The sequence below is a fragment of the Phoenix dactylifera genome, chromosome 9 (genome assembly GCF_051530095.1).
Source record: "Phoenix dactylifera cultivar Ajwa chromosome 9, Ajwa_hap1_PhDact_Kaust_v1.1, whole genome shotgun sequence".
NCBI lineage: Eukaryota > Viridiplantae > Streptophyta > Magnoliopsida > Arecales > Arecaceae > Phoenix > Phoenix dactylifera.
In genome coordinates this window covers 1,177,438-1,195,978 of record NC_143198.1, presented here as the reverse complement: position 1 = coordinate 1,195,978, position 18,541 = coordinate 1,177,438, and the positions used below count along the sequence as shown (strand labels likewise).

The 18,541-nt window shown below is 38.8% G+C and overlaps 2 protein-coding genes across 3 annotated transcripts; both read left to right on the top strand.

The window, feature by feature from the left end:
- Positions 1-3,704: 3,704 nt before the first annotated feature.
- LOC120106998 (protein neprosin-like) lies at positions 3,705-8,088 on the top strand. 2 transcript variants are annotated; one of them, XM_039120138.3, is made up of 7 exons: positions 3,705-3,900; positions 6,024-6,110; positions 6,209-6,460; positions 6,603-6,764; positions 6,882-6,935; positions 7,252-7,398; positions 7,551-8,088. In XM_039120138.3, the coding sequence occupies exons 1-7, from the start codon at positions 3,736-3,738 to the stop codon at positions 7,926-7,928; spliced, it is 1,245 nt and encodes a 414-aa protein (XP_038976066.3). In that variant the 5' UTR covers positions 3,705-3,735; the 3' UTR covers positions 7,929-8,088. The 2 variants fall into 2 exon arrangements, with proteins under 2 accessions (XP_038976066.3, XP_088560008.2); XM_088703882.2 differs by having other exon boundaries at positions 6,600-6,764.
- Positions 8,089-9,996: 1,908 nt separating this feature from the next.
- WDR5B (Transducin/WD40 repeat-like superfamily protein) lies at positions 9,997-13,625 on the top strand. Its single transcript, XM_039120135.3, has 2 exons — positions 9,997-10,780; positions 13,218-13,625. The coding sequence occupies exons 1-2, from the start codon at positions 10,103-10,105 to the stop codon at positions 13,509-13,511; spliced, it is 972 nt and encodes a 323-aa protein (XP_038976063.1). The 5' UTR covers positions 9,997-10,102; the 3' UTR covers positions 13,512-13,625.
- The last annotated feature ends 4,916 nt before the right edge of the window (positions 13,626-18,541 follow it).

Here is an 18,541-nt window from a genome sequence, read left to right as displayed (position 1 = left end):
CCTATGGGAATATGATTCCCACATTTCATAGAAAAGTCTTTCCCATGAGAAATATGAAAAAGTTACTTTTCCATAAGGCGGAAATCACTCCATCTTTATTTTTTCCAAAAAGGTCATTTAGCATTAAAGAGGCATTAAAGAGAGGTAATTAGCCTGTGTTAGCAGAGCAATTTGACTTTGCGCCTTCTATTCAAAGATAGATCAAAGAGGATACGCCGGAGGGATGTCCATTGTATCCTTGCACGTGCCTTCAACTATGTCACAGATAAGAGAGTCCTCGTTAAGGTTAAGGAAAGAACCATTTTCCTCAGGTTAGGAGGTCAGAACATTGGCTTTGAATAGACCACTCCATCTTTATTTTTTTATTACGGGTATAATAGGAATTACACATAACTTTTTTAGGAAAGTTGATGGTCAACCAAACATAAACACTCTGAAAATCTCACTTTTCCATGTTTAACCAAACATGCCAAAAGTACATTCCCAGGCATTCTCTTTCTAGAAATCTTTTTTTCAGGAATTATATTCCTAGGAGGAAAAATGCTTCCCACGAACCAAACGAGCCCTAAATCTTTTCTCATTGGATGGAAACTCTATAGCCTTCGTAGCCTTACAAATGAGGTCCTCGATTGTCAAGACTAATTGCATATCCGCTGGTCATATAGTTTGGTGAATCCACCTTCTCCCGAAACTGGTCTACATTTCAACTTGTTACAATCAAGATTAACGTATAGCATGATATCATACCAAGTATAGTACTGATACTTTGATGGATTTTTTTGGATCCCATCAAATTATGAACCTATCTTTAAGTTGGACTGCTTTTTCAATCGCGTGAATTGATAAATTATACTACCTAGAAGAGATCATTGGGGCGCTCATTAAGCTGGGCTTGGTTCTAAACACGCTTGGTTTCAAAATTAAAGTTCAAGCTTCAACTTTGAGATCAAGATTGATTTGTAATTGTTTTTCCAAACTCGATATTAAATATAATTTCAAATGGAGCCCCACAGGAGCTAACTAATAAATTGGGTCGTATCAAGTTAAACTAAAGTAAATTCAAGCTTGAATCTCGAATTAGCATTTAATTGAGACACACAAGCTCCATTTCTCTTATTATTTTCTTATTAAAAAATTAAAGTTAAACTAGTATGTACTACTTAAAAATTTGAATAGCCTCCGAGATGCTGAGTAGAGATTCACAACCAGATGTATTGGATGCAAGGACCTCCATCATAATTTGGAATGTTAGAGACTAGGGATATTTGGGAGAAGCAAATTATAATGAAAAGTGCCTAATTACAATGATATTTTTGAGAATAAAGCAAAAAGAAATGGTACGTAAGCAAAAATGCTTTCTCAAACAATTTCTTGACCCTGGCAGGGTTGCTTGGGATGATGCTAGGTTGGGCCATATGTTTGGGACACACCAAACCGAGAGGGTATGGTCTCTTCCGATTTCGGGGTATGCGAGTCCTGATACTTAGGTATGGAGCACGTCGTGTAGAACTGGCATGAGGGTGTGGGAGCTCTCCCGAGTGTTCCGGCCAGCGCATGAGCCAGGTTCGGAGTGTGCCTGGGTATGGCGCCTGGGTCTCCACCTGAGGGTCGCACTATTCTTATGGAAGGTTGTCTGGAATCGGCTTCCGATGAGAGCAGTACTTGAAGGACGAGGTTTGAGGTTGCCTCCTGAGTGTGGGGCATGCGGGGCCGAAGAGTCGGTGGACCATGCACTGTTTCAGTGCACATGGGCGAGGGTGGTGTGCCGTGCGACAGGGCTGCTGCAGAGGTTGGTCTAAGGGGGACCAGTTCTTACGGACCATCCATGGATGGTCGGGCAACCTATTGACACACTAGGAGGCAGTTAGAGCGACCTGCATGGCATACCATATATGGCTGGCAAGGAATGCTCGAACATTCGGTGAGCATAGCATGTCGCTAAAGCTCGTGGTGGAGAGCGCCCGGGCTCAGGCGGCAGAGATTAGTCATGTTTTCTCCTTAGAAGGACCTTTGATAGCTCGAGATATCTGGGGCTCCTATTCTGCCTCGGCAGCTCCTCGTACGGTATTCTTCACCTGGGAGCCCCCACCCCTTAGCTTCCTTAAGGTAAATTTTGATGGGTCAGTACTAGATAGAGGCACAAAGGGTGAAACGGGTTTCATTATTAGGGACCCGAACTCTAGGGTTGTGGCAGCGAGAGGCTATCAATTATTTGACTGCACGGTTCTGGTGCGGAGTTGAGGGCTGCTTGGGCGGGTCTTCGATATGCTCAGCATGTGCTCTCAGCTGGCTCAATCATCTTGGAGAGTGATTCGGCTACGGTCATCAGTTGGATCCAGGGAGTCCGAGGGTCACTGCTGGTGACCATCCTTTGCTTCGCGATATCTGGATGATGATGAAGGATGGAGGGATTATCCAGGCGAAGCGTATTTTTAGAGAAGCCAACGGGGCTGTGGATTGGGTGGCCACCTACGTGGCTAACCATACTGATAGCACCCTGTGGGTAGGAGATGGGGAGCTGCCTCAGGAGCTCCGTGATATTCTGCTTTCTGATCTTCTTGGGTGCGTCCGCACACGTGTTATATGAATCATCGATCTAGCAAAAGAAAAAAAAAACAACTTCTATGCAGCGTCTAGGTATGCGATGGTATCAATGGTATTCTGGAAGCCCTATGCGATGGTACTAATGGTATCTTGGGAGCCCTCACCTTCTGATTTCTTCAAGGTGAACTTTGACTACAGTGTATTAGAGGGTGACAGCAAATGTGGCATGGGTTTTGTGATAAGAGACTAGGACTCCAAGATAATTGCAGCTGGGGGTCGGCATATATTTGATGGGTCTGTTCTTATGGCGGAGTTGTGCGCAGCGTAGGAGGGCCTCGTCCATGCCAGAGTGCATCTGGGTGCTAGGCAGGTGTTTCTTGAGGGCGACTTGACCACAGTGATTAGCTGGATCCAGAGCCGGCAGGCCAGGCTGGAGCTGCACCTACTACTCCAGAATATTTGTCGACTCATGGAGAAATTAGAGTCATTTCGGGCTTCGTATGTTTTTCGGGAGGCAAGTAGTGTAGCGGACTAGGTTGTATCCTTTGTAGCCCATCACTCTGAGAGTGTTTTTTGGGATATTTTCAATCGTGTGTCGTTGGCATTAGATCGTGTTTTGTACTGTGTCTGTTCTGAGTGTAGTGAGAGACCGACTTACCTGAAAAAAAAATCAACTTCTTTACAACAAACAAGGACATTTGCGGTGCAGCAAATTTTAGTTTAGACTTGTTGCTACGAAGCCGATAGCAATAGAATAAGATGAAAGTGTATGAGCTATAAAGCACGAGGTGTTAACTCCTTATGCGCAGCCTAGAAAGAGAATAATGGTCATAATGGTATAATTGACAACATATTTATATTAAAATTATATATATTGTATTTATTTATTCTTTTGTTCTAGGATATTTTAGACAAGTTAATCATTTTTTTAGAAAAAATAATCATAGTAGGTTACTAAAAATCATTGGCAAGTAGTGTTGGATTGTTTAATACATGCCATTGTCTCTTCCATTTTGATTGGGTTGCTAAGGGAAAGAGATCTAGATTTTAATTATTTGAGGGGAGAAAAAAGAAATAATTGATGGAGCTCTTAATTAATATAAGATATATTATAACATATAAATGGCAATGAGAGAGAACAAAATTTTGTTTTATATATTGGATATTATGTTGCAAGAGGGTTGAAAGAAGATGGCCATGAAGGTGCACGCTAGCATGAGACATGGCTTGGTGGCCCTATTGTTGGTGATGATATGCTTATATTACGCCGAGGCTAAGGTACAGGCCACAGCACAGCAACTAGAGATAAGGCAGCACCTGAAGCGATTGAATAAGCCCGCCATCAAGAGCATCAAGGTTTACCATCAACTATCCTTTCATTTACTCTTTTCTTAGATTTTTTTCAGTTTTATAGGGTCAATTTTTTTTTCATTCCAAGAGAGTTTTAGATAGATTTTCTAAATTATTTTTCAATAAAAATCTATTTTACAAAGTATTTATTTATTTGTTTTAAAGAAGAACCTTAATTTATTTAGATTTTTTAGATTATTTAATTTAATATTAATCTTTTAAAAAATAATTTTGATCTTTCTTGCATACATTTTTTTGTTGGTCTTGTGTAGTATTTCTCAAAGGTTTAGGTGGTTTTCTTCTATATTGTCCCTACTTAGCAAAAACTCCATTAGGAATTGATACAATTCTTTTTTATTTTTTTAAAGTATAGATATTCATCCTAGTCATTCCTTGTAAGCCGATGAATTTTACCTTAATTGGTTGTCAACCAGTTATCTATTTATTAAATGTGGATGGCTTCCTCTTGGCACTAATCTCTTCTTCCTCTTGGCCTCTCTGAGGTCCAATATCCCCAATTCTCAGAGTTATAGAAGGGACCGATTTAGGAGAGCTTTTGGAAGGCCAAAAAGTACTTTCTTACCCTCCAAAAGTACTTTTATATAAAATAGAAATATTTGGTAAAATTGTTTGAAAAGCTATTTTAGCTTTTCTAGAAAGCTAAAACAGCTTTTTGGAAGCAGCTCCATTTTGGAGCTTCTTCGAAAAAGCACTTTTAGAAATTGTCGAAAAGTTATTTTGAGTTATAATATTTTTTCTTTTTGGATCAAAATACTCAGTATAAAATATAGTAATTACACAAAATATCCCTTTATACCTTTATTATTATATTTACTATAAATATTATATTATATTATATCATAATACATTAATATGTTATGTTGAATAATTTAATATTATATTATACCACGTTATCGAAAGGATGGAAAATTAATTTATACTAATAATTATAATATTTTGTTTCTTTTTTATTATATTATACTATAAATACAATATTATATTACATTATATCATAATACATTGATATATTATGTTAAAAAATTTAATATTGTATTAAATTATTATGCTATTGTATATAATATTATATTACTATATTATAATAATATAATATTATATTATATTAATATTATACCATATCATATATTTATGTATTAAAATATATTATATTTTATTATATGCTCTGTTATATAATACTATGTAATGTTTTTTATGATCATTTTGTCATACCAAAAGTACTTTATCAATTTGTTTACAAAACACAGCACTTTAGAAATATAGTTACTAAACAACAAATAACATTTTATAAAAGCTCTACTTCCAAAAGCTCTACTGCCAACAGCTCTTCCAAATGGGGCCTAATTTGCCGATGCATCCTGGCTTCCTCCCCTGGTATCCGCACACCTTAGCTTTCCATCCTTTCCATCCATATCCTGATATGTTGGCGGCTGAAAAAAATCTGGATTATTCTTTGTACATAAATAGTAAAAAAATATTATTCATAATATTTTAGGAAGCACAATGGTAAGGAAAATAATTTTGTATGATGCTCACATAATGATTAATTTCTTATACCAAATTACAACATTTGATTTTTTTTTTCAAAGTCAAAACTAGGAATTTTGTTGTGTTTCTTTTAAAGAAATTTATTATCTTTCATTTACTCACAGTAGTGCCATCTAATTGATAGAGTTAAAATAATTCCTCTGTACTTATTTAGGCATTAAAAGTTCTTATACTATACTCTTTTTCCAATTTATTAGTATTTTATTCTCTGTTATTGGTTTGGTCTTGCCTAATCTTTCATTGTTTTAGCATCTACTTTCCAGATTTTTTTATTTCTTGGAGTAGTTATTTCTTTTTTTTTATTTACATGTTGGTTTTCTTCTATCAAAATTTGCGAGCTAAGGATACATATCAAAAAATAAAGTATCTGTTTTTTTTAATTTTCTTCTATGTCACTTTTGGAAATTAAAGTTTTTATTTTATTTTACTTATTCAGTACAATACCATCTAGTTTCTACAGTAACCTTTCTCTTCTATTATACTTATTTTTGGCATTTTCATTGTAATGATTCTTAATTTGTGCTTTTATTTGTTCTAATGTTTGTTATTTTTTTTTAAAAAAAAAGAGCCCAGATGGAGATATCATAGACTGCGTCCATATGTCTCATCAACCAGCCTTTGATCATCCTTTACTCAAAAACCACACTATCCAGGTCTACTCTCTTTCCTCCCTCACTCTCTCTTCTTTACACTTAAATGTTTACACCTGGCGGTCTCTTTACTTCGTCTCCACTTTGTGCAAAATTTTCAGATGAGACCAAGTTTCCACCCATTAGGCCTACATGATGAGAAGAAGGTGGCATCAAAGAAGAAAACTAGCTCCATACCTCAACTCTGGCATCAAAATGGGAGGTGCCCTGAGGACACCATCCCCATTAGGAGGACCAAGAAAGATGATTTGCTAAGGGCCAGCTCTATCGCAACATATGGAAAGCAGATGCACAAGACAATCCCAAATCCCACTTCTGCAGACCCCAATCAGATTATTATCAATAGTCGTGAGGTATATATTTTTGAAAATATATGAAAAGGAGTAGCTTTTGAACATACGATCTCTTACTTTTCCTTTCTTTTCCTACTCCTACACCTACTCCTACTCCTTTGCCTTTCTTATTTTTTGTTTCTCAGTGGGTTGTTTTGAGCAGTATGCAGTTGTTTATGTAAAGGGAGATAAGTACTATGGAGCAAAGGCAACCATAAATGTGTGGAACCCGAAGGTCCAAATACCCAAAGAGTTCAGCACGTCTCAGCTTTGGATTGCTGGGGATCCTGCGGGACAACTCAATACCATCGAAGCTGGTTGGCATGTATATAGCGTTTTAATTTCAAATAACAAGAAGTAGTTTTAATTATGCCAACTTATGAAAGTTCTCTCTTCATGCATTAACTTGAGCTGATTACTCTTTGGCGTGGAAAAAACTCAGGTATATCCAAATTTGTATGGAGATAATAAAACAAGACTATTTACCTACTGGCATGTAAGTTAATATTCCTTCGTTGTCCCCCGTCTTCTATCTGTTCTTTCTATTAGTTTCTTCTTTGCTCATGTTCTCCTACCTTGTCTTCCATGATTATAATATATCCACACACACACACACACACACACACACACACACACACACACACACTTGTGAAATATAAGAGAATTGGATTGTTTTTTAAGTTTTTCTGTTGTTTTCTGGTCAATTATATGAAAGAGATGAGCTGCCATAGACATTTTTCATTTTGATAAATGACTTAGGTAAAAATTATAAAAATTGGGCAGCTTCTAATATCTTTCCATGAAAATTTCAGAGTGATAGTAATGATATTAATAGCTGCTGGAACTTAAACTGCCCTGGGTTCATTCAAGTCAACAAGGAGATAGCACTGGGTGCCGTCCTCGAGCCTATTTCTAGCTACGATGGACCCCAATATCAAATGACTATACTTGTGTGGAAGGTAAAGATAAAAATTCATATCATTCTTATTTCTCGTCCCAACACGCATGCTCTCAGTGCAGCAAAACTACAGTAGTCACATTTAATTCCTTTTTTCACTTTTCATCTATTAAATAATAATAAGTATTCATATGATTTCTATTTCTTGAGCAGGATCCAAAATCAGGGAATTGGTGGCTGCAATATGGGAATCGGTCTCCATTGGGCTACTGGCCTTCTTCCTTGCTCCCTAATTTGGCGAGCAGTGCCTACTTAGTAGAATGGGGAGGGGCGGTTCTCATCGGCCATCAAAATAGCGAGCATACCTCCACAGAGATGGGCAGTGGCCATTTCCCAGAAGAAGATTATCGTAAGGCGAGCTACTTCAAAAAGATTCAGATAGTTGATTCCTCCAACAAGCTTCAAGATCCTCAAGGGATTGTCCCTTTCACCACGCGATCCAGCTGCTATAATGTGCACAATGACAACAATGATGATTGGGGACATTACTTCTACTATGGGGGTCCTGGTAGAAATCCCAATTGTCCATAGAAGGCCTTAGCTCTCTGTATCTCCTTCTTGTTAGGAAAAAATAATTATGCGAGATGAAAAAAAATTTTCGTGCCTTAACGAGTAGAGAAGATGAAATATACAGGGAGATGCGGCCAATGTTCAATGAAAATATGGTGCTCCCCCTCTCTCTGGCCAAACTAATGATGGCAATTTATGACACAATAAATTTTGGGCCAGGTTCGCTCTGATATTTTTTGTCATAGCTGAGAACTTTATTCAAAAAGATTGCCCATAAGGTGTTATTTAGATTTTTTGATTTTATATAAATACTAAGATTTATCTAGCAAATAATTGATATGGAACTAAACACATGTCCGCACAACTCCTCTGACCGGGGAGGGTGTTTGCTTGGTTGTAGAATGGGTTGGAGCAAGGGGAATGGAATGGGGAAAGAACTAGATAAGGCTTTGGAACAATGGAAAGAGGTGCTTTTCGTACATCATCTTTGCCCATCTCGACCTACGATTCTCACTTTACAACCTGTTTGTTTGTTATCTTCCTAATCTTATATTGATTAATTTCTTATCTGGAATTATGGCTAAATAGAATTAATTCTACCCCTGCTATGAGAAAGAAAGCACAAGGCTATATTAGGACACACCACTAGTTTGATACTTGGATGGGTGGTTTTGGATCCCATCAAATTATGAACCTATCTTTAAGTTGGACTGCTTTTTGAATCGCATGAATTGATAAATTATACTGCTTAGAAGAGATCATTGGCGAGGTCATCAAGCTTAGCTTGGATCTAAACACACTTGGTTTCAAAACTAAAGTTCAAGCTTCAACTTTGAGATCAAGATTGATTTGTAATTGTTTTTCCAAGCTCGATTTAAGTTTAATTTCAAATGGACCTCCGCAAGAGCTAACTAATAAATTTGACAGTATCAAGTTAAAATAAAGTCAATTCAATCTTGAACCTTCGAATTAGCATTTAATTGATTCAAAGAATAAAAAGTCGTAATCAAAGTATTAATCTACTGGTTCATTATCTAGTTATGATTGGCAAGAAATTACGATAGAAGCATATGACTGAAGATAGGCAAATACTTACCTTTGTTTATTCACCTCTAAGCCTCTAAGATAATTCAAGCTGTGCATATGGTGTACTAAATTGTCACAAATTTAAGCATGCATCATCATAATATGATGCAATAAAAAAATTAGGAGATGCCTCAAATCACACGCGAACAAAATATTTATTTTGCAATATGCGAACTTTTATTGGTTTCTAGAGTCAAATTTACTTGTCTAGAAACGCTGGAATAAGAAATTTTTTTCTTTCTTGCACCTTGATTAAATAATCTAAATATAGAGACTACAAGCTTAAAGCTTTATTAATATAAATCACAAATTTTGTTTAAAAAGTTTAAACATCATCGCACTCTCAAAGGATATTCATTCAGTCCATCAAGAGAAGTTTAGCTTAATAAATTCTAGCTAGTCAACCAAAAGCCGACGACAGTGTCGAGGAGGGTGAGTGCAGCAGCGGTGTCGGATTTGTCATCAGAGATCAGAAGGCCAGATTAGTGATGGCCGGGGGTCGGCAAATCTTAGATCAATCCATTGCCGGTGCCAAAATTAGAGCTGCTTAGGAGAAAATCTCTTATGCGATGCGGGTACTGGGTGCGGACCATATTATCTTTGAGGAAGATTCTGTCACGGTAAACGAGTGGATTCAAGGTTCAGGATGTGCTACCGATAGGATGCGGTTGCTTCACGACATCCGTAGTCTTTGAGATGAGTGTGCCTTTCATCGAGCTACTTATGTTTACTGAGAGGCAAACAGTGTTATGATTTAAATGGCATGCTTTGCGGCTCATCATTTTAAAAATTTTATATAAGGGAACCATGTCTATGTTATGTTTTTTTTTTGTTTTTTTTTTCCCCTGACCTCACCGGCTTTGCCCATGTCAAAAAATAAAAAAATAAAAAAAACAAAAGCCGACTTAAAACAACACAATCCTACCTTCAGTCGGAATTGGCTCTCCTATTCCTGGTCTGACCCACTGTGCCGTATATATTGAGAGTCCTTGGATCTCGAGTCGGTGGTAGGTTGAGCTCTGGTTTCGATCAAGGGCTATCAAACCCACCCTCCGGTTCCCCCTTATAACTCCCAGCCTCCCACCACCGGCGTCCTCGTCGGCGTTCCGATGGCCAGTGGCGGCGGCGGCTCCGCCTCAGCTCCCTCGTCCATGGCGCCGCCTCCCCCCTACCGCCTGGCCCGCACTCTCGCCGCCCACAGCCGCGCCGTCTCGTGCGTTAAATTCTCCAACGACGGCCGCCTCCTGGCCTCCGCTTCCCTCGACAAGACCGTGATGGTCTGGTCCTCCTCCTCCCTCTCCCTCCTTGCCACCCTCACCGGCCACTCCGAGGGCGTCTCTGACGTCGCCTGGTCTTCCGACTCCCACTACGTCTGCTCCGCCTCCGACGACCGCACCGTCCGCATCTGGGATGTCCGCTCCCCCGTCGGCGAGTGCGTCAAGGTCCTCCGCGGCCACTCCTCCTTCGTCTTCTGCGTAAACTTCAACCCCCAGTCCAACCTCATCGTCTCCGGCTCGTTCGACCAGACCATCCGCCTCTGGGATGTCAAGACCGGCCGCTGCGTCCTCGCCATCGACGCCCACGACGACCCCGTCACATCCGTTAACTTCAACCGCGATGGCTCCATCATCGTCTCTGGCAGCCACGACGGGTCATGCAAGATCTGGGATGCTGCTAAAGGGACCTGCCTCAAGGTCCTCATCGACGAAAAGACCCCCGCCGTCTCCTTCGCCAAGTTCTCCCCCAATGGCAAGTTCATCCTCGTCGCCACCCTCGATGACACCCTGGTAAGATTTATTGTCTCGGATTGGTTGATTGGTCCATTGAAATCTATGTTAATTAAAGCTCTATAAGAAAGAATGGGAAGAATTCGTTCTCAGAATTCCATCTTTTAGTGTCCAAAAAGTGTCTTGATTTCTCCAAGCTTTAGCCTTTTCGTTCCAAATGGATTGTTTTTTATCATAGACTGGAACACTATTAGTTCTTCTGTGAATTATTTGAGAAGCTGAATCTATAATTAGTAGTGTTGCATGCTCTTGTTTGAAATTTGAATAGCATCAGAAGGTCGGTTTTAAGCATTGCCATTTTGATCAAGCTAATAAGTATTCCAATCTGTGCACTCCATCTGATTGATGAATTTCCGTATGTATGTATTGACTGAGGGACCCTGTCTGTGTCCTTATATTAACTGTGGGAATAGTAATCACCTGGTTTCTGCTCTTCCAGATTTAAGCTTTTTTTTTTTTTGTTCAGGTCACCTTTTGTAATTGAAACAAGGTTAGATGTCACCTTTTAATTTATTCCAAAAAAAAAAAAAAAAATGCAATCACCCAGTTTGGGTGAGAACATCCATAGCTGCGAGAAGAGAGATTGAGACCCTGCCCTTCCAATTTACTGTGATCTGACATGTAAGAGACACTTGATCTATTGTTAAATTTCCAGTTGATGGATGAGGGGTTGTTTCTTAAGCATGAACTAGTGCATTGGTGGTGCATAGGGGACGGGATTACTGTTGCTGACTTTAGATCAATTAGCTAGGCAACTGGAAGTTCCTTTTTGGCCTCTGGCTTCTCCTCGAGTTGGGCTGGCATTTATGACTTCTCCAGCACCCTTCATTTCTGAGTATTTTTAACCTCATCTTAATTTGACCAATTTTGTCCAGTTTGATTCAATTGCCTCGCTTGTCACAAGTTTCTCTAGTGGCAGATTATGTTACCCACTTACCTATTCTGATCATTTAATTGGTGTTTATTATGTAGATCGATGTATTTATGGATTTGTATGTTTTAGCCTGCCTTGGCACTTGGGGTCTTAGGATTGCTTCTTTTTCCACTTATTCCTTATTCTACCTTTTTTTGGGTCGCCAATGTCCTTTATTTGCTAGGTATTTTCCTCTTTATCCTTCCCATGGATGGTTTATGAGTTCTAGCATTTTTGCTAGTTTTAACCAGGTTCACTAAGAATTGACAATCTTTGGTCAGTTTCAGTTGTTTCAGCCAAAAGCAACATACATTATGCTAAAAGCTCTGTTTTGGGGTTGCCTCTGATTTTTCCCCCTGGGTAGCACCTTGATTCAGCCCTAATGTAGTGGACCAATCTTTAAAGGTTTTGGAGGCTGTGAGAAAGGTTAATCATATTTAGTTGCTTCTTAGAAAAAAAAAGGGACAAGATCTTAACAAGTAGGAAGGGAGGATACTTCTAGGTTTCTAGAATTCTGGTATATTTTAATCTCCATAATTTATTTGATAGGAGCGATTCTTTCAGAATTTGGGGCTCTAATATTGCTCTGGTGATTAAGAGAAAATACATGTCTTTCACATACAACAATAAATAAACATGAGTAATCCTTTTTTGAATGGCAGTTCCAAAAAAACGTATTTCTAATCAAAAAAACATATTCGTAGGGTTCCCTCATCTGGGATCCCTGGGGAAGAGGATCAAGTTGGCCCTTGCGAATAGCTTGATGCACTATCTCCCTTCAACCCTTTGAGCGAAATGTGGCAGAAGGAAGGAAAATCATGGACCGACCCCATCGTCTCCACCCCGTAGGAAATGGATGGGTTTCTGTTCTTCCTTCATAAACAACCATAGATTGATTATAGAGTCATATCGGTTCGTGTTAAACATTTTTCTCTATTTCATGTCCTATAAATATTTCCACTTTAACCTATAAATATTTCCACTTTAACTCTAGCTGGTTTCTGAATACAGTTGAACTATATGGATATCCTCTATAAAATGTCAAAGCGTGTGTTAATGAACCTCCCTGTCTTAGTGCAAATGTATGGATGTTAGGCTAAAGGTCTTTAAGTTTTTTTTTTGGTGTTCGAATCAAGATTTATTGACTACTGTTCTCCTCTTCAATCCATCTTTTCTTAACTCTCTTCTCCAATGTCCTGCATTTTGTATATAGCCTCCTGAAAATGGTGATGTCAATCAGGTTAATTGGAAATTGCATTTTTTTCTCTCTGCTAATCTGTTCAAAGAAGATTCAATCTAGAACCTAAATTACCTTATAATGATGGGAACTCATCTATTTTATGTATATATTTGATTTTTTTGGGAAAATATATCTACCTCCTCTCGTATTCCTTTTTCATGTACTACTTCTATGCTCAATTTATTAATATTTACATCTATGTATTTTTTCATTAGTCATATGGCTATGTTGTATTCTTTCTCCTTTTCTAGGACTAACTGCATCACTTTTTCACCACCTTGCAGAAGCTATGGAACTACTCCACAGGGAAGTTTTTAAAGATATACACTGGCCATGTCAACAGAACATACTGCATCACATCCACATTTTCTGTTACAAATGGTAAATACATCGTCAGTGGGTCGGAAGATAATTGTGTGTATTTATGGGACCTGCAAAGCAAAAATATGGTTCAAAAATTGGAAGGCCATACAGACACTGTCATTTCAGTATCCTGTCATCCTACTGAAAACAAAATTGCTTCTGCTGGCCTTGATAATGATAGAACAGTGAGGATATGGATTCAGGATACTGCATGAAGCTGAAATGGCTATGGGATAAGATCAATGTAATGCCAATTAATTGCTCAGGATACGTCTAAAACAACTACTTTTTTTATATCTTAATTTCATTATATATCTTTTTACTGTTTATGAGTTAGTTTTGTGTGCATTAATGCAGTACCGTTTATATCCTTATACTGAATTCCCAACTTTGTGCATTGATAGAGCCTATGGCGTTTGATCTCATAACCTGTTTCAGAGTTTGTCAGATGAGGCATTTTGATTAAAGTTTCCCTCTAACGTGCAACTTCAAATGAGACCAGAGAGTCAAGTATGTTCAAAGGCATCTTACCTTCGCATTTCCTTTATGGAGTTTTGCAGGTTGCTGCACTGTTTTAACACAACTCCCTTGAATCATTTTGAACTAAATGATGTCTCATCTTCTTCTATTACTATTTCTTGCTTCCCATACTGCAAGTTCAGGACATATGTTATGCAAGAATTAGGTTTTTTTTCTTCCGTCATCAATTTTTCACATCTTACACCAACTGGATAGCAGAATGAATAATGGTAAGTGACCCCTTCTCAAACCTAGCTTATCCCTCATCTCATGTTTGTTACTCTCTGAGACGGTTCAACTTAGCTCCAGTGTATAAGTTGTGTCCTTTGATGTGTTGACATCTGCCATCTACTGGCTGATGCCTACGGTTCTCTTAATTGTTCTAAAGGCCAGGATGCAGAAAGACAGGGGCGCGCGCGCGCGCGCGCGCGCGCGCACACAGAGAGAGAGAGAGAGAGAGAGAGAGAGAGAGAGATGAAGGGGGTTGGGGTCAATTTAAGTCTGCATCCTTTACCCCTTTGGGAAAGCCATTCAGGATGGCCTTGAACCAAGACCTCCACATCTTTTACCCGTTTGAAGCAAGACCTGTTTGGTGATTGTATTTTCAGACAGTCTTTTCCCATCACCATCCCATCAAAGTCAGAAAAAAACAAGATTTAGGTCTGCTCGGCTGCTTGCATATCTGTTACTAGTAACCATATGAGGTTGTCTTGATGATTTGTTTTTATTGGTACTTGGTTTTGTATTTAATTTTACAATTTCGCTACCTAGTTGTTTTTCTACTTTACTTTGCAGAATTGCTCCTTTTTTTTTTCTTTAAAAAAGAAAAAATTGATGTCTGATCCAACATTCAGCTAGTGGTGTGCATGTTTAAAAAAATAGAGTCGACTCTCTCTTTCTCAGATTCAACTCCCAAATATATGGAACTTTTTGATTCGATTTCTACACAAATTGACCTCTCACTTGTTCTCCCATCTTTCCCCCTCCCCCCCTCTAATGTGGGAAGCACATGCCTGGCTGCTGCTATCATGTAAGATTTGGACCATCAGGCACGGACCAACCCTAGTCCTGAGTCATTCACTAAAACAGGCCCAACTCGGGAAATTGAGAACTTAGGAGCCACTTTGGGTTGAAGCCTTGGTATTCTGATTTAGGATTGGGTCCAGTCTCTATCCTTTTACTTAGACTAAGGTTGATTGTAGGTTGGATCAGGTGAGGTTGGACCCTTTATGGGTCGGGTTAGACTAGGATGTATGCTTGGTCCATTGAATTTGTTTGTGATTAGCTAGACATGGGACCTTTTAATTTGACCTGTAATACTTTAGAGTCTCATAATCATGCTTTAATAGACTAGCACACAACCTGATCCGTCATGAACCAAAATCCAGCGCGATCAAGTCTCCAATTTGATTGCAGCGATGACTGTCGGCTTGAAGTTAAATCAAGCACTTGCTGCGGAAGCACATAATTCTCATGTTAAGCTTTGAATCATTGGTCGCAAGGCGAATAATTTCCTAAAATTTATCATCGAAATATTAAATTTATAAAAAATAGTGGCCTTTCGATCAAACAACAATCTAAAATGCCATCCAAATTAAGTTCGCATCGCAACCTTGAAACCAAACCAAGACTGCTTTGTTCCATCGTCTTAAAGACAATATTTCAGTATAGATACGTTCGACATCCCTCTCAAGTACATCGAAATATCCTCCTTAAGTGCATGGAATGCTGTACCTACTCCTAATAAAACAGTTGACTATATAACACACCTTACCTAGTAATACTTCCAAAATGACACCTACTCCGAAATAGCTTCTTATATGAACACACAATGATGTTTGTCATGCGGTTGGCTCCACAGCTATTAAAGGCTCTTCCTTCATGCTCTACTTTTGCCATGTCCAAGTCCTGCACCTTGTCATCCCATGTCCGCATGGTTAAGTTTCCTTCCATCAGTTGCACAAAAAATGCCGAAATCTAAACTATTTGGAAAGACTATTCAGCCATGTCCCCTTTCTCCTAGTCAATCCTGGACCCAATTTTCTTTCTTGACCGATGTTTGTTTAACAAACAATGGACAAGAAATTCGATCAAATCCTTCCACCTACATCGATAAGGACATCGATCACCATCCTTGTTTTCTTGGGTTTTATCGTTGCATTTAACAACTTGAAGGTCAAGATTAATGACAAAAGATTACTATGTACAAAAGCAGTAGAATTTGATGTCATCTGAATTGGCCAGCATCTTGACCATGCAAAAGTTTTGACCTAGTTCAAATTATAGTAGTGTAACTAAGAAAAGGCCAGTTTACTCCTTCGAACATAAGGAGAAAATATGCTGTAGAAGATGGTTAATTAAAACTAATCACCAAATCAGTCTCGTCTCAATTCATTTACTAATGTCTGCTTGATGAAGAATAGACTTCCATGGATGAGACAACAGAACACTGGTAAAGGGTGGGTTAGGATGGCAACATCCATGCATGTATTTTTTAGATTAGGGCCGATCAACTTATGTTTGCAAGTGGTACTATAACAAATGTTAGTGAAAGGGAAAGCTATACTCGCAAACAAATCATACCTCGAATTGTATTTTAGATCAAGACGTAGGCTATCGGCAATCCTGCTAACCATTGAAATCAGAATTAATCTGGAGGGAAAAGACACAATTGGGACAGAAAAACAAATGCACCCCACATTTCTTCTGGGGCTTCTGAAATTGTTGGAAATTTCTTGAACCATGGGATCCGGGACATGGACATGGATGGAAAGTTAAATCTGGGTTGGCCCATGTAGACAACCTTTTATCTTTTCACTTGATGAAAAGATGCAATATCTAGATGGGATTGCCTTGATATCTATCATTACATGTCAGGGGAATGAAAAAAAAGGGTTTAAAGTTTGTCAGAAGGGAGAGCAGTGAACCTAAAGCATAAAAAGCTCCATGAAGCCTGAAAGCACTTGGCATGCCCCCTTCAACATGGGCGTGACTTTTGCACCATAAAATCCTGTATGACCATGGACGGTCATCATGTTACCTATTTTGGAGACGAAGGGCACTATGATAGATTATGTATCGCACTAATGGTGCCCCATCCTATTTCAAAAATAAATGAGTGCTATCCATCTATGAAATGGATGATGTGGCAGCTATCCACGACAGCACAAAACTCTGTGGTGTAAAAGCTACACCATAGAGAATCCGAACTCCCTCAATATAGCTTCTCTCTATCTCTCTCTGTGCACACACTCTGGATCTATTGTTAGCCAGATATTTTTACTTTTGAGCAAGCATCTTGTGTTTTGGTCTTGCACAAGCAAATGTTCCCCTCAGAGTCGGCATATCATCATGACTGGATCGAATGGCAGTGGCAATGGGACATTTGAGTCTAAAGATGGTGGGTCTTCGAGATGGTGGTGGGCTTTATTCTTGATCTGTCTACTAAGAACTTTGGTAAAGGAAAATGTTAGGATCATCATTAAAGCTTAAATATCTCTTTGTTCTTGTATAAAATGAGATTCTTAGGTATTTAGAGGATATGGGCCATTAACGACAGATAGGCCATTGAGAGAGGAATCCCCCACTTTGTATCCATGTTGGTCCGCCACTAATGGACAGACATGATATCTCACAGTGTATATGCTATAGTTTACATAACGGAATTTTTTGATAATTGATCACAAGAAAACTATTCAGAGAATCACAGGAATAGCCATCACAAACACCAAGCCCTTTCAAAAATTTTATGCTAATATGGGACCCATAAGCAGTTCTAGCTCTGTGCAGATCATGAACTAGATTCACAAACTCCACGAATGCTCAGTCTCCAAAGTCTAAAACATGTCTCAGAAGTTTGACAGAGATAAGATTAGCTGGCTATCCAGAGTTCCAAGATTGGTCATGATTCAAGGAGTTCTGCGAAGTTCAATCACGATCAAAACCACTTCCTTTTCCTGTTGCCTTCCTTGTTGGATCCATTGGATACTCAAATATCAGTCCTATTACAGTTTGGAAAGTGTTAGTAAGAAAGTAGCTTACCAAAGCATAGCATACAATTGGCAGCTCATCCGATTTCAACCTACATAAATAAATTAGAATACAATCCAATTACTTAACCACCACATCTCTTCTCTCTCTCTCTCTCTCTCTCTCTCTCTCTCTCTCTCTCTCTCTCTCTCTTTCTTTGTGTATATGTGTGTGTGTGTATATATATATATATATGTATGCATGCATAAAATAAAGCATGGTAGGACAGTTGAGTGCTGAGGGGAGTTCACTCATCTATTCTCCTAAGTAATGACAGCTCGTGGGTACAGCTAACCAGGGCCCAGATCCAACTAAAAACGCTCCTCTACTCATTGATTGCAGTTACCATACTATGATGGCCTCATTTTTATTCTATCAGCCGGTGCTATTACTGTTGCCGTTTCTTTATTTCAATTCCCCTCCCTTATTTAAAAAGGCAGCATTTCTCTTCTCCGGTCCTCATTCCCTGGTCGCTGTTTGGGTGGAAGTTGGCACACTGGCATTGGCCAAATCTCTGCGGTAGTGCACGTGGTTCCGTCTGGAAAAAGAAAGCTCTTGTCTTTATGTATTAAATATGTAGATGTAATTATATTTGTTTGGTTATTTAGGGAGAGAAAAGGGTTGTTTTGTGACCATATTTTATTGATGTTTTGAGGGTTTGATGAGAAGATCCATCCATTGTTCCTGAAGCCTTTTT

Coding starts and splice junctions, on each gene's coding strand:
- LOC120106998 (XM_088703882.2), top strand. CDS start 3,736: ATGGCCATGAAGGTGCACGCTAGCATGAGACATGGCTTGGTGGCCCTA. Junction 6,461..6,599: donor TTATTATCAATAGTCGTGAG/GTATATATTTTT, acceptor GGTTGTTTTGAG/CAGTATGCAGTTGTTTATGT. Junction 6,765..6,881: donor CCATCGAAGCTGGTTGGCAT/GTATATAGCGTT, acceptor GAAAAAACTCAG/GTATATCCAAATTTGTATGG.
- WDR5B (XM_039120135.3), top strand. CDS start 10,103: ATGGCCAGTGGCGGCGGCGGCTCCGCCTCAGCTCCCTCGTCCATGGCG. Junction 10,781..13,217: donor CCACCCTCGATGACACCCTG/GTAAGATTTATT, acceptor ACCACCTTGCAG/AAGCTATGGAACTACTCCAC.